The sequence below is a fragment of the Macadamia integrifolia genome, chromosome 6 (genome assembly GCF_013358625.1).
Source record: "Macadamia integrifolia cultivar HAES 741 chromosome 6, SCU_Mint_v3, whole genome shotgun sequence".
NCBI lineage: Eukaryota > Viridiplantae > Streptophyta > Magnoliopsida > Proteales > Proteaceae > Macadamia > Macadamia integrifolia.
This window is the reverse complement of record NC_056562.1, coordinates 30,016,482-30,030,356: the sequence shown is the minus strand read 5'-3', so window position 1 is coordinate 30,030,356 and position 13,875 is coordinate 30,016,482. Positions and strand designations below refer to the sequence as shown.

The 13,875-nt window shown below is 36.7% G+C and overlaps 1 protein-coding gene across 3 annotated transcripts in view; it reads right to left on the bottom strand.

Moving 5' to 3' along the window:
* Positions 1–10,526, bottom strand: part of LOC122082878 (mediator of RNA polymerase II transcription subunit 12-like) — a 13,055-nt gene extending 2,529 nt beyond the window's left edge. For 2 of the 3 annotated variants that reach the window (XM_042650688.1, XM_042650689.1), the window contains exon 1: positions 9,580–10,525. In XM_042650688.1, coding sequence (XP_042506622.1) covers positions 9,580–10,344 — 765 coding nt within the window. In that variant the 5' untranslated portion in view covers positions 10,345–10,525. Of the gene's footprint in view, positions 1–9,579 lie in introns of all 3 variants that reach the window. The other variant, XM_042650687.1, reaches the window with a different exon arrangement.
* Between the last annotated feature and the right edge of the window lie 3,349 nt (positions 10,527–13,875).

Below are 13,875 nucleotides of genomic sequence, written 5' to 3'. Positions count from 1 at the left end.
AACCCCCCCCCCCCCCCAATGCATAAAAATGACAACTCAGAAATTTAGGACACATTTGGAAAAGTTCCTCTTTCACTGGCATATTTCTGCACCCGGAGCACTTCTAGGCGTTTCCGTTCTACATGAGTAATTCTAAGCAAATAGAATGTGTTTGGTAACCAGTAAAAGGGACCACTATATTTACAGCCATGAAAGTGGAAATGTCATTAGGGGTTGGGATATTAAAGATTTTAAGAAGAAATCAGTCCAAATCTAAGGTAGTCCAAATCTCCGATAGAAACATTTTAATGAACCCAGTGGATCAGACAATCCAGCAGTATTATCAGGCTTTTTCTTACTGGATCTGCCAAGCTTTTGCTTCGGCCATATGATCTGAGATGAGTCAGGTGACTGGATCAATGTTAGTCAGGAACGAACCAACCAACCTCTGATACCAATCCTCATGTCCTCTGCCAGTCAGCCCTGAAAGACCTGTGGCATCTAGACCAAAATTTCAAGGTTGAGCATCAACTACATGCTCTTGAACAACTCTAAAACTTTGTGGACAAGCAATTAAACTCTGGTTTCAGTACAAATTCAATTGCCGCAGAAGTGTAAGTAACTAGAACCTAGTGGAAGCCTATGGGGATACATGAAAATCCAATACATATAATGTAGGTCCAAGGAAAAGATGCATCATCATTAAATGTCAGGAAATGCTGGAATAAGCACTAATCACATTCACAAACAATTACATAATCAGTGAAGGATATATTTGCTTCAAAACTTTAACATCGAATGGCATGTATTTACACTGCATGTGTTTGAAGGCCTACGCCACTCTTCATTTATGTTCAGATATGCAGGGGCAGCCATGTACAAGGGTCAGGCTATTTGATTAGTTTCACTTAACCGTCCTGCAATAGACCCTAGAAACTTTTAAACTCTGATATTTCTTCATTTATTCTGAGAGTGAAAAATATTATTAAATGCTTAAGAAATATCTAAGAAAATTCATTCAATCTGTCTACTTTCTCTCACAGGAAACTCCAAGCCCCATTAGCATAGCTTCAAGTATGAGCCTAGGATGGGATCCAGGGGTTCATTAAAACTTGGAAGATGGTGACTGTCCACATATTTGCACATTACAGAAACCTGTACACAAATATAGAACCTCAAATCTAAGATCCCACCACCGAAAGGTCCAACCTAAGAGATTGCATGTGAAAATTTCCTATGATTGGATGGTCAAAATCACTGCCTTCACTATACCAATTCAAAAGGTTTTAAAGAATTCATCAATTCTCAAAACATATCGTTAAAATCAGCTGAACATGTTTTTTTGGATAAAATAGTTTGGCAGGACCCATTCAAAGGCGGATTTAACTGAAGATGCAAGGAGGGCAGAAATATAAAAGTAGTTTTTCTTTCTATTTTTTATTTAATTTAGTGGCATAAACACTTCAGTAAAATGATAAACAGCTGGTGTACAAATATGATAGAGGGAGAAAAAAGGAGCGAATAAAGGAATATATGAACACGAAGTGGAAATCAACATGAAACTTCAAGAACTTAGTGACTTGAGAACTGCGCCATGAATGTATTTCCCAGGAAAGTCAACTGCAGAACACAAATCTAGATAAAATCAAGTGACTTGACATCCTCTTAATCTCTTATCAAATCAAAGCACTCACATCACTAGACCAAAATCCAGCTCCCAAAATTTTAAGGAAGCTTCATTGCCTGACTCCCAGTATGCAATAGTTCTCCCTCCATCCCACAATGACTGGACTCTTCCAATTTTTATTTATAAATTTATTTTTCTACCATACAAATCAAATAATGGACTTTTAATAAGTTTACCACCCTGCCTCTTTTCATTTCTACCCATGGTAATCTTAATCTTGAAAGGAAGTTGGTCTTTCATACTTTACCACTCTTCCTTAAAATTTGGAGTTTTTTTTAAAGAGAATGGCCACAGTAGGATGGAAGAAGTAGATCATAAATTCTTCGCTATCATATAATAAAGAAGAAAAGAACCCTGCCCGCTTGCATGGCTCTATGCCCAGACACAGACGGGCACTAAAAGACCATCCCCCCCCCCCGCCCAGATTCCTCCATGCAGCCTCACATTGGCCTGCACGCTGGGACAGTGGCCGCGCAAGCAGACAGAGTTCACTTTCCCTATAATAAATACCATATTTAGTTTTCTTTTTTTTCAACTAAGTATTTCTGGAATTGGAAATGAAGTAACATTACAATGTTAATTTTGTAAATTCAAAGAAATGGGTGTTTGAACAAAAGAAATATGCTCCAGATTGAATGAAAAACCAGAATTATTTTTATAGAGAAACTTACCTGGGAAACAAAAAGCGACTTCAGTAAAAAATATAAGCCATGCCTAGCAATGTGGACAGAAGTATCCATGTCAATATGCATCAACCCACGAAAAAATTGAAGAAAGGCAGAATCTTTTTTTTTTCCAGGGCAAGGTGGGGAGAGGGATTAAAAACAGCAGTATCTTTGTTATATAGATTGAACATCTCAAAGATTAACCTAATACTTCTACCAAGTGAAAATCTGAAACAACACATAAATCATCAAGTCATTCACAAATATTGTGTGAAAAAAACAGACCGTCAGACATAGTTGGTTACAAAGTTAATATTGTAAAGATTATAATCAGGACCAATATAAACTCATACATTGGCCACATTTGTTCCTATTGAGAGTGAACGTGTGCATCACACGTCCACTCCCAAAGACACATCAAGAGATCTCCAAATGTAATCTCATCTTAGTGAACTCCAAGAATGGAAATAATTCCTTGCAACATGAACTTTGTAACCAAACACGTCTTCCAACACCATGAAAAAGTGCACCAAATCCAATATCAACCTAGAAATTATTTGAATTTAACCCATTGCTTCATTCAAGGAAACAAAATGGGGATCCACCTATCATCCACCATTGCAAGTTCATGGTCAGAATGCATTGACTTAGCTCATGACTCAGACTAGTAACCCCTCTGTGAGGCCAACCAAGTGGAGGTGACAACAGGTCAAAAACCATACCAACCTGACCTAGTGTGGGTTGCTGATTCATTGGCAAAAATTCCAAGTTAGGTTTTGTCTGATCAGGTAAACTGATTTCAGGTTTCAATTGTCAACCAGTTTCCAGTTATCACACATCATGAAGTAGATCCTGTAGCAGTCTGGCAGGTTGGGTTAAGAATTGTCACCTCTACAAGCAAGTCAAAATTTCAGGTTGCTGACCAGGTCAAAGTTTCCAAAGTTTAAATTTGACTGATCATATGCATCGAGATCAACTCAGCCAAGTCATGCTCTTCTTATGTAAAATAGTTCACAGCATGCTAGAAATTCGCTTTATCTTACACTTATTAATAAATCCTCATATTCATTAAATATTTTAAATTGAATCAACTAGCCTGAATCACTGAGCCATCTTGTAGAAGCAAATTTTGAAGCCAGGCCAGCTGACTCAAGGGAGGGAGAGTTTAGTACTCTGCCCCTACAGCAAAACCATGAAACTATCAAACAGAACTTTGATAAGCTCCATGGTGTTATACCACACAAGAACTGACAGACCTAGAATTAATAGTTAAAAGAACTTAAGATTTCATACCTATTTCTTGTGAGGAAACCGCGTAGACAGTAATCCAACCTGATGATGAAGAGCAGTGATGATCAAAGAAGATTTGGGCTCCTGAGTAAACTTTGCCTAGTGGAAAAGGATATATAGTTTAGCATTTCTAATGTCCTAACGACACTTCTGGATCTATAAATGCCAAGGGGTGCTTTGAATTTTTACATCCATTTAAAGAAAGCCATTGTGAATGACAACACATTGAGTATGTCATCCATAATGTATAAATCGGATTCTCCTATCCCGTGTCACAAAAGCAAAAAATCTCATGGAACAAGTGCAAGATTGTTTAAATGTAGAGTCCATACATTGCGGTAATAACAAGTCTGTATCACTTTCAGTGTACCACAATGCTGAGAAACTACAAACTTGCGTAGAAGAATCCTTGAGATAAATACACTTCTATTTCTCAAGTTCCAGTGGGTTAGACTGGAAGTCACCATGATGAATTATATAGCAGCTTCAGCAACAAAGTTGAATGTGTTCTAGTTTTCATGGAATAACTCCAAAATTAATTAAATAAGTTTGATTTGTCTGAACATCAATTAAAACAATTAAAAAAGGAAAATCCAATCAAATCAATGATAGGTTCCACCATTTTCTTCTGAGGAGAGTTTTCATTGATCAGAGAAATGGTTCAGGACCAGGTCAATTTTCTTTTAAGGAAATAATAAAATCATAATTTGCAAACTCATCAAGCCGAAAAGAGCCAGTCATGTCAAATCCAAAATTAATCGTGATTGATAAAGCCATGGGGTCCATGACTGGCCTTGAAGATTATGTGAACTCATTAGAGGCATCTGTCATCTCACTTCTAAGGCGAAATATCTCATTCCAATGGCGAGCGAGAGCAAAAAATGACATTGCAGATGAATAGAATTCAACTAAGCAGATGGCCTAGAAGACATTTCATTTGGATATTGAATAAAATGTCATCATACAGGCATCCTTTTGAGAGGAAAAAATACAACTGAGAAATGTTGTGAGAAGTCATATATTCTATTTTAGGTGAAAAAACAATAAATCCAAACCAGTCAAAACTTGAGAGCACCATACTTATTTTAAATATAAAATAAAATAAAGAGCTGACCATCGACACCACCCCCATAGCTTATCATGTCACATCCTTCAGTCAATGAACAATATCACCAAGTTTCGGCTTGAGTTTGCAAACTATGAGCAGAATCTCTTAGCATCACTTTTTTCGCAACTTAATAGCAAAGCACAAATGTGCAAATGTATTCTAACGCATTTTTAAGAGGAAGTGTGTCATGTGGAACATCATATAGGTTGCTTCCTTCTCAAGAATCACATAACACCGATTAATTGGAACTTGGAAGTGATACATCAAGCAGTGTGTCCAAAACACATCTCTGACAGATTTGGAAACACTTGTTTATATTAAAACAGCAGTTCACTGAACGGTGTTAGATTCTTGTACATGTCACTAACCTATCTGATGTTTGAACATGATATTTTTCCCCTTGTTAAATAATAAGGGATACAATATCATGATAGAATACTTATTTTCAGTTTCTTAGATGGGTATCTTCTTCAGACCAACCTAAGCAGCAAGGGGAAGAAGCTATCTGATGAAAATAACTTTCTCAAAGCCTTTTAATGTTACAGTTTTTTATCCTATTATCTAAAAAATTTTCTCTCCAAATTTTTCTTTAAAAGAGAAAGGGCAATGAAAAAAATTAACCAACCAGTATTCTCCACCAAACATCCTCAATGCATCCATCTCCATCCACAAGATTTGAGCAGAATGAGGCTACAAAATGATATACGCTCCACAAGAACTCAGAATATACAAAGTCTTTGACATAGGATCACCTAAGTACAAAAGAGAGAACAAAACACCTCGTTCAAAACAAACAACCCTTAAAGAATGGCTCTAAAAAAATCCCTTATAGAGAAGGTAAAGAGCGGTATGATCAGGAAAACACCAAAATTGGTATTTATGGGGCTGCAGCAAACCAAATTTATATTTGATCTTTAGGCACAATACGGAGAGTAGATTGTAACCTCAACTGTAAGGCACACCATATTCAAAAGTAAATGAGGCCACACAGTCCAGGAACAAAAAGAATGAAGAGGCCCCTATTGATGGAAAAAATGAGCTACAAACTAAATCAAATGATAACAAAACCAAACATTCTGAATTAACACAAAATGCTAAAACACAGAAGCATGGGAATGGGAAGCATCATTTGATTTAAAATAGCACATCATAAATGGAAGGGATGCCAAAATGCCAAGAAGAGCTCTCTGTCTTCAAGATACGATCATAAAAAAAGATCCATTATTTCAGAACATTGGCAGTTCTAGCTACTCCCTCTTTTCCACTACAGGAAAAATTGGCAGATTGAATTTCCATTTAGTCTCAAAGCAATCACTTTAGGTTTCTGTAGCTGTGATCGCAATGCCAACTTTTTCAACTAGTTAAGAATAATAGAACAGAAGCTCTTACTGTCAAAAAGGTATCAGCCTCAGTTGTCCAATCACACTCCCCATGTGAGCCCACTGGAGCACTACAAGAAGTTCCCTTGAAAGAATAGCAGGCTTGTGATGAACATTAGTAGTATCTCAAACAGTAGTCAAAGTGTTTATGATTGGACACTGTAGTACACAAAAAGGAAACAGAAATCTTAAGATCATGCCAACCCATGGCAACCAAAATAGATTTGGTGCTCCAATAAGGAACCCAGAGTGGACGAAATGGGCCACAGATTGAAACTAAAGAAGTATATTTCCTTTGCCAGAGCAACACCAGCAGGGGTATTAGATGGAAAAATGAGTTTAACCCAACTCAACATAAACCTTTACCATAGATACTGTTAAAACCCAATCAAAATTGACATATCACCTCATACAGAATTGTGCCACCAACTCAACAAAAGATGCAGCAGAAAGCTTCTTGTTGCCTGCCAAGCCTGGGATTTATACTTCACGATCAAAGAGAATGGATTTTCAACTTCTTTATCTAGCAAAAGGAAAAAAGAAAGCAAGAACGCATCTAGTAGACACCTCGGGCTGCATTTACAAACCTGACTACTTGCATGACAATAGATAGAACACATAGGCCTACAAGATACTTGCAAAGACTCCCAAAAAAAAAAAAATATATATATATATATATATATAATAATAATAATAATAATAATAATAATAATAATAATAATAATGATAATAATAATAATGATAATATGGGAAAAGGCCTCTATTTCCTACTTCAAGTGGCACACTACGCTCCGTATAACATTTTGAGAATTACTTACATGCCATATTATTATCCAAAAATTTTATGTACAAACACAAATATAAAACTGTTGACCCTGAAAAACATAATAGTTGTGCATATTAATACTCAAGTTCAAAACCAAAACTTCCCATAGAAAATACAGAAAAATTCATAAACTCAATCTGAGCTAATTCATTTTCAAAGCCAACATAAATTCTCAGATGCAGCACTAATTTAATGACAACACACACACACACACAGCTACGATGTTTTTAGGCTTCAAATAAATAGGGAAAGTTTAAGTAACAAAATATTAAATCCTACAAACCATGGTAACAATGTTTCAGCAGCGAGATGAGCTGAGGATGATTATGTTTCCCTTGGCTAGTCCCTAACCATTTCTTGAGCAATATCCATTTTGTTCAAGCTTTTACAATTATTATGGAAGGAACCTAGTAGGTTGATCTCTTCTAGGACTCCAGGTTAATAATTCTTACTTCTCATAACATCAGCTAAGAGTAGAAAACATGGTTTCGTTATGAACTATCCAAGGCAAACTATGACTTGAAAAAAAAAAAAAAGATAACTTCCAAAGCACAGCATATAACTTAATCAATTCCCACATAGACCGGATAACAGAACTAGTAGTAATGTACAATGAGTGCTGCTGAGATTTGAAGGCAAATATGAACAGCAGAACTATAAAAATGATAATTAGAACCAATACATTTAAAGGAACTTCAGAATACTGCCAACTTGTACAAAGTGAAGAAAAAGCTAACAAGATGGTTCCATCATCTGCAACTGTACAACAGATCCAAGTGACTACACAAATGACAACGGTCTGTATGGTGCAAACTGAGAACTATAAATAAAATGACAAGGGACACAAAGAAAAAGTGTCAAGGCAGGAAAGAATTCATGTGGCCAGTGGTTAGAATAAGGCTTCACCAAGTTGAATCAAGGTGACGGTGAGTACTGGAACAGAACTTAGAATCAAAACAGAACAAGAAGCAAGAAGGGGAGGAAGGGGGAGTGAGTACACAAAAAAAAATGAGGGAAATTTGAATGAGACGGTTTAATTCATAAGCAACGACTACTTCTCATAGGGGTGGTGCTCCCACTTTCAATACTCGAATTCACACTCTCAAACTGAGACCGCAGTCAATCTTTGAATTTAAATGTTTGAGAGCACACACTAAAGAAAATAACACCACAAGTTAAGATTATGCTTGAAATAAAATGAAACTCCAATTTGGTTGGATAATTCTAAACTCAAAAATCTTATGGATCAAGGTGCTTCTGTTGTTCACCATCTTTATTTTTCAATTCCATGAAGCTTTAAGGCCCATGAATTTGTACATCTATATATACATAGAAACACGCTCTGAAGACGACCTCGACTATAGATTATTTTTTTATTTTTGGTTTTGACACTTCCGCTTTCGCTGCCACACCTGCTTTCACTCCTGCTCTACGTTTTAGGCACTCGGGTTTTATCATGTGCAGTAAAGATCAAACACTGTACAAATCAGATAGATTCAGATAACACAAATCAAAGGATCTTTATATTAAAAAAAAAACACGGGAATGGAATAAGGCTTCTGTGAATCGACTCCAATTGAGTAACAAATGATAATTTATCGGCAAAACAGCACAAAGTTAAAAAGGGCCATAGTTCTCAACAAGCATGCCAAGAGAAAAACAGCTTGCTTGAGAAAGCAAAAAAGATCAAACCTAACGAATAAGAACAGAAAAAGAACAATGCAGTGAGAATCACTGGAATTAAAGGATAAAGTAGCATAGAACTTTAGCACCTGCATCAAGGTTTAGATATTACGACCCTAAAGCCTTACCTGCAATTAGTCGAAGCACTATCCCATGTCACATTAATATGTTTCTAAGAAAACAAAATCAAATAAACCAACATTTTATTACAATACTTATTACAGAAGCTATAAAAGGTGAATGGGCTTATTTGAGGAAAATAATACAGCATTTGGGGCACACAAGGACATTCTTTAAAAATGTTACACCAGATGTGATCGGCAGGTACTTTATGAGTGTTTGTGTCAGTATTCCTCAAATGAATTAGGAATTTATTTTGAACTCGACTAACCAATCGTCCAAATTGAGTTGGTATATTTTTCTCTCAGATAAAGCCTTATGGGATTCCATAAACACAAAGGTTTAACATACTTGTCCACTATAACTTGGTTAAAATGTGGTATTTTTTCTTTTATCCCTTGAATGCCAAAATGTTGCAAAATGCCAAGTTTCCTAGATATAGCACGGACGCCTTGACTGCTGAGTGCTGGGGTGATGTCATCATTTGTTTCAATAAGACTTCTATTTTCGTTCACAAGGACAGGAAATTATTGACAAAAAATCCACTTAAATCGAAATTACAAAAGAAACTGAAATTTAACAATGCAAGAGAAAACCAGGATACAATCTAAGAGATTACATGATTAGCAGTGGAAGAGTAAAACACTGGACAAAAAAATCAACAAACATCTAAAACAAGGAATAAAGCAGAATTTCATGCTCGTATAAATTGAACTACACCATGGGGTAGAAGAAAAGGGGAAATTGACAAAAAAACATGAATAAAAAATAACATCGAAACAATTAGATAATTAGGCAGAAATCGCAAAAACAATCACATAAAACCAAATCTAAATCCCTACCGCAGGTCGCATAGGAAATGGTCCGTGTGGCATCGGACCCTGCATTGGCATCGGCATCGGAACTGGTGCATAACCCCCATTGGGGTGCCATTGCCGCTCCTGCAATCCGGCCATCGCTCTTTCCGCTGCATCCATTGTCCCGGCAAATTGCGTCAATTGTGACAAGGCAGCCACCGCTGCTGCAGCCGCTGGGTTCAATCCTGCGGGAACCGGATACGAAGAGTTCTGTTGTTGAGGCTGTTGCGGCTGTTGCTGTTGCTGTTGCTGCTGTAACGGCTGCTGTTGCTCGCCAACCCCTTGATGGTAATAAGCATTCTGCTGATGCTGCCCCTGTGCTTGCACTTGTCCTTGTGCTTGAAACTGGCCCTGTCCCTGACCCTGCGCCGCTGCCAAGATTTGCGATGCTTCGGACTGTATCGAAACGCCAGGAGGATGGATTGCTGCCGATTCCTGCTGAGATTGTTGCGGTTGTGGTTGATAAGTATTGGTGTAATCTGGATAATATTCAGCAGCGTAGTGCTGTTGCTGTGATTGTTGCTGGTACTGATGATAAGAGTAATAAGCTTGGCTTGATTGATCATACGCTTGAACTTGAGATGGATCGTAGTATTGAGAGGACAAATCTTGTTGTTGTTGCTGTTGTTCCGCGAGTTGTTGTTCTTGTTGCTGTTGCTGTTGCTGTTGTTGAAGCTGATGCTGCTGAAACTGTTGATGGAGCTGTTGGAGTTGCTGTTGTTGCGCCTCTGTGAGTGATGAGAGATCCATGATTCCTGTTTCTTCTGCGATTTTCCACCTCCACCCTGCAATGAGGATCAAGAAGGCGTAGGGTTTCTTCACGTTCTCCTCTTCCCCGAACCTTGTCCTCTGTTTTTCCGGATTAGAAGAAAGGAAAAAGAAACCTAAAACCAAACGAAAGTGGTTGTGAATCTTTTGATTAACTGAATAGGTTTAGGTTTAGGTTTTTTTTTTTTTTTTATAGGAAATAGGTTTGGGTTATGATAATGAGTGTGGCTTAATAGATCTACTGCCTACAGCTGGCCTACATCAAATCATTGTAACGGAATCTTTGCTTTGGAAAATTGAAAAATAAAAAGGATACTCTTCCTAGTTTTATGTTTGGAAGATAAGAAAGGGAAAATAATAAATAAACAGATATAATTGGAAAAAATTAATGATGGGAGAAAGTTTTTTATCTGAGTGTTGTCCCCGCATCACAACCACAGTGCCCGTCCTTGGTTTGTGCACTCCTGGATCTAGGCACAAGGGATGCTTCTGAACAGAAATGCTTGCCTGTTAATGATATAGGACTCTGTAGATGATGATGTTCACCACCTGATAAGGAGAATGAGAATCGAAATCCTATCAAGTGCGACAACACGTATTGATTGGGAGACACTTGGGGTACATGTCCCGGTGCTGCCAACTGTCAAATGAGCACTAGAGGGGCTGGCGCTCTAGAGATCATCCGAGTCCAATCCTTGTCCAAGAATTAATGTGCCTTGTAATTTTTTATTTTTTTTTTTCATTTTCTTTTCTAGGCTTCCAACAGAACTTAAATTTGAAAAATCTTCTTATTTTTGGCTTTGATTCAGAGCCTTTCTCTAGAGCAGGTAAAAGAGTCGTTCCATTTTCCTCTTTTTTTTTCGTCAAAAGAAGAAAGGAAAGATTAACAAATACAAAAAGTACTGCATCATTCTGGATTAGACACATGCATGGGGGTTTTGTTGTTTGAGGTTACATGGATTAGATTGGTTAGAAAAATGACCACATCATCAGATGGTCTAAGAGAAAATACTAAGTTCTGCATGGTTTTATACACATTCAAAAACAGAGGTGCCACGCTTAATCGCAAAAAACGTATTGTCTAAGTCAAAAGTTAGATTTTGTATAACAACTTCAAAGGTGGTCCAAACTTCCTTCACAATTCGCTCCCGTTGTTGTACCTGTTCCACCCCAAGTAAGAGTGCCCTAATGCCTCCTTCAGTAGAATTTCCAGTCATCAAATAGTCTGTCATTTGTAGAGTTATCAATCGGTCGGTTTCGATCAATTTAAATCGGTTTTAGTCTGAGAATGTGTGAGGCTGAAACCAAACCATTAGGAAATTTTGGTTTTCGACCGGTTTCAGTCTCAATCTAGTTTGGTTTTGGGTTATTTTGGTTTAACTCTTTTCACATACTCAAAGAAAAAACAAAGTGATTGATAGATTTGACAATACTCAATAGGCATGTTTCTACTTTCTCCATAAAGGAAATAAGAGATAATATTTCATTATTTTAGTTAAAAACATAAAAAACAAACACAAGTTTAAAAGAATAGAAGAAGATAAAATCTTACCACATTGCAACACTTGGTTACCGTGTGAATCCGTGAGTGGAAATCAAAAGAGGACGTTAACAAAGTTCCAAGCTTCCAACCGCAGCAACTGTCAAACAACAATATAATAATAAACAAACTATTGACCGACTGAACCCCTTATAAAAATAGGGTTTTAACTATTAGGTCAATCGGTTAATCTTATTGGGCATCCATCGGGCTAGCCCAATCCAAACCGAAACCGTTAATTAAAAAGCCCCTTGATCCGAAACTAATCCATTAAGGGTTTGGTTCGGCTCAGTTTGGATTTTTTCGGGCTGTTTCAATCGGTCTTAATGGTTCGGGATTAGTAAAAGGCATTCCCTTTTGCCTATAGACCACACCACCCATCCTGTCATATTCCTGGTTGAGTTGGAGACTAAAACACAAACCATTATAGTTGAATTGAGTTTCCGAATGGTAACAGTTGCAAGGTTTGGAGGGGAGGATAATACCTATTGTTGTGAGGGAGTCTGCGAAGGATGATGGATTTGACCAATCCACCATAATGCAAGGTTCATTATTTGAAAAGGTTTAAGTTCTTGATTTTTGATGTTGTTCCATTTTCCCATGTTGGAACTACTGAAATAGAGGTTTTTCGGAAGTTTTTTGATGGATGAATTTCCTCATTCCGCTGATCCTCAAACTTTGTTTGCCAAGATCAAGGCTCTTGGTTGGGAGATGACTACAGAATCTGAGTATTATCACTCACTTTTAAAGAAGAAAATTTTGAAGATATGTGAGGATGCTAGCTTGGGCTCAAGGATAAGGAAACACGGATAGTGATCACCCAGGTATTGCCTATAGTTACCTGGATGATCGACACGTATTCAAAAGGTGATTCATTGGTTCTTGATGCAATATCTCTGTTCTGATCAGTAGAAACGCAACCGTTAAATCACCGCTTGAACTCGTGTTCATCGCACATATAGCTATGAACTGACCTAGACGATCACCACTCAGGAGAGGAGCTGGATCCATGAAACACCTCCTACATATCTCGAGGAATAACTTCCTTTGATCATTTTTCTATTTGTAGTTTTATTTTGGTTTTCTTGCCAATGTTCTTAGCTATTTCCTATCAGCTCCAGTGCTTGAATCAAAGAGTCTTGATGCGTAACAATAGACTTGCAAATAGGTTCAAGATCGATTCCTAAATCATGAACAAGCTAAGCTACGCAAAGTAAGGTTCAAGATCGATTCCTAAATCATGAACAAACTAAGCTACCCGAAGTAAGTAACCGAAGCCCAATCAAAATTTCCATTGACTTCGAGTAGATTAAATATCATTAAGGTCCTGTTTGGTTGCAATGGGAATTTAAAGGGAATGGAAGTAAAATTTTCTTACTTTAAAAAGAAATGTTTATAATCATTACCCCATATGATTTGTATAAACTACTTAATATTTTTAATCATATTTAGTAATAATATATTTTATATATATATATATATATATTAATATGTAATTTTTATTTTACATATTATAGCAAAGGGTTTTTAATGCAAATTAAAATGAAATTTTATAACCAAATATGGAATGATTTAAAATTTAATGTTAAATTCACATGGGTAATGATTACAGATATTTCCTTTTAAAATATGAAAATTTCCCATCCCTTCCCATTTATTCCCCTTACAACCAAACATAGCCCAATGATTTAAATTTTCCAATTCCAAGGTTCAGTAACTTCTCTACATTGATTAGAGTGAAACTCACCGTATTCCAGATTAATCATTCAAAATAAATTGCATTGCAGCCATACCCACTCAGGTAAAAAACTATTGTTTTTGATTTTTCCGAATTAAATCAAAAATTCTGACCGAATCCGAATTAAAAATAAAATTAGGTAAAAAACACGCTTTTTACTAATTTGATTTTAAAACACGAATAATTCGGGCCGAAGCGAATTAAACCAAATTATTCGGTCCACTTAAACAATATT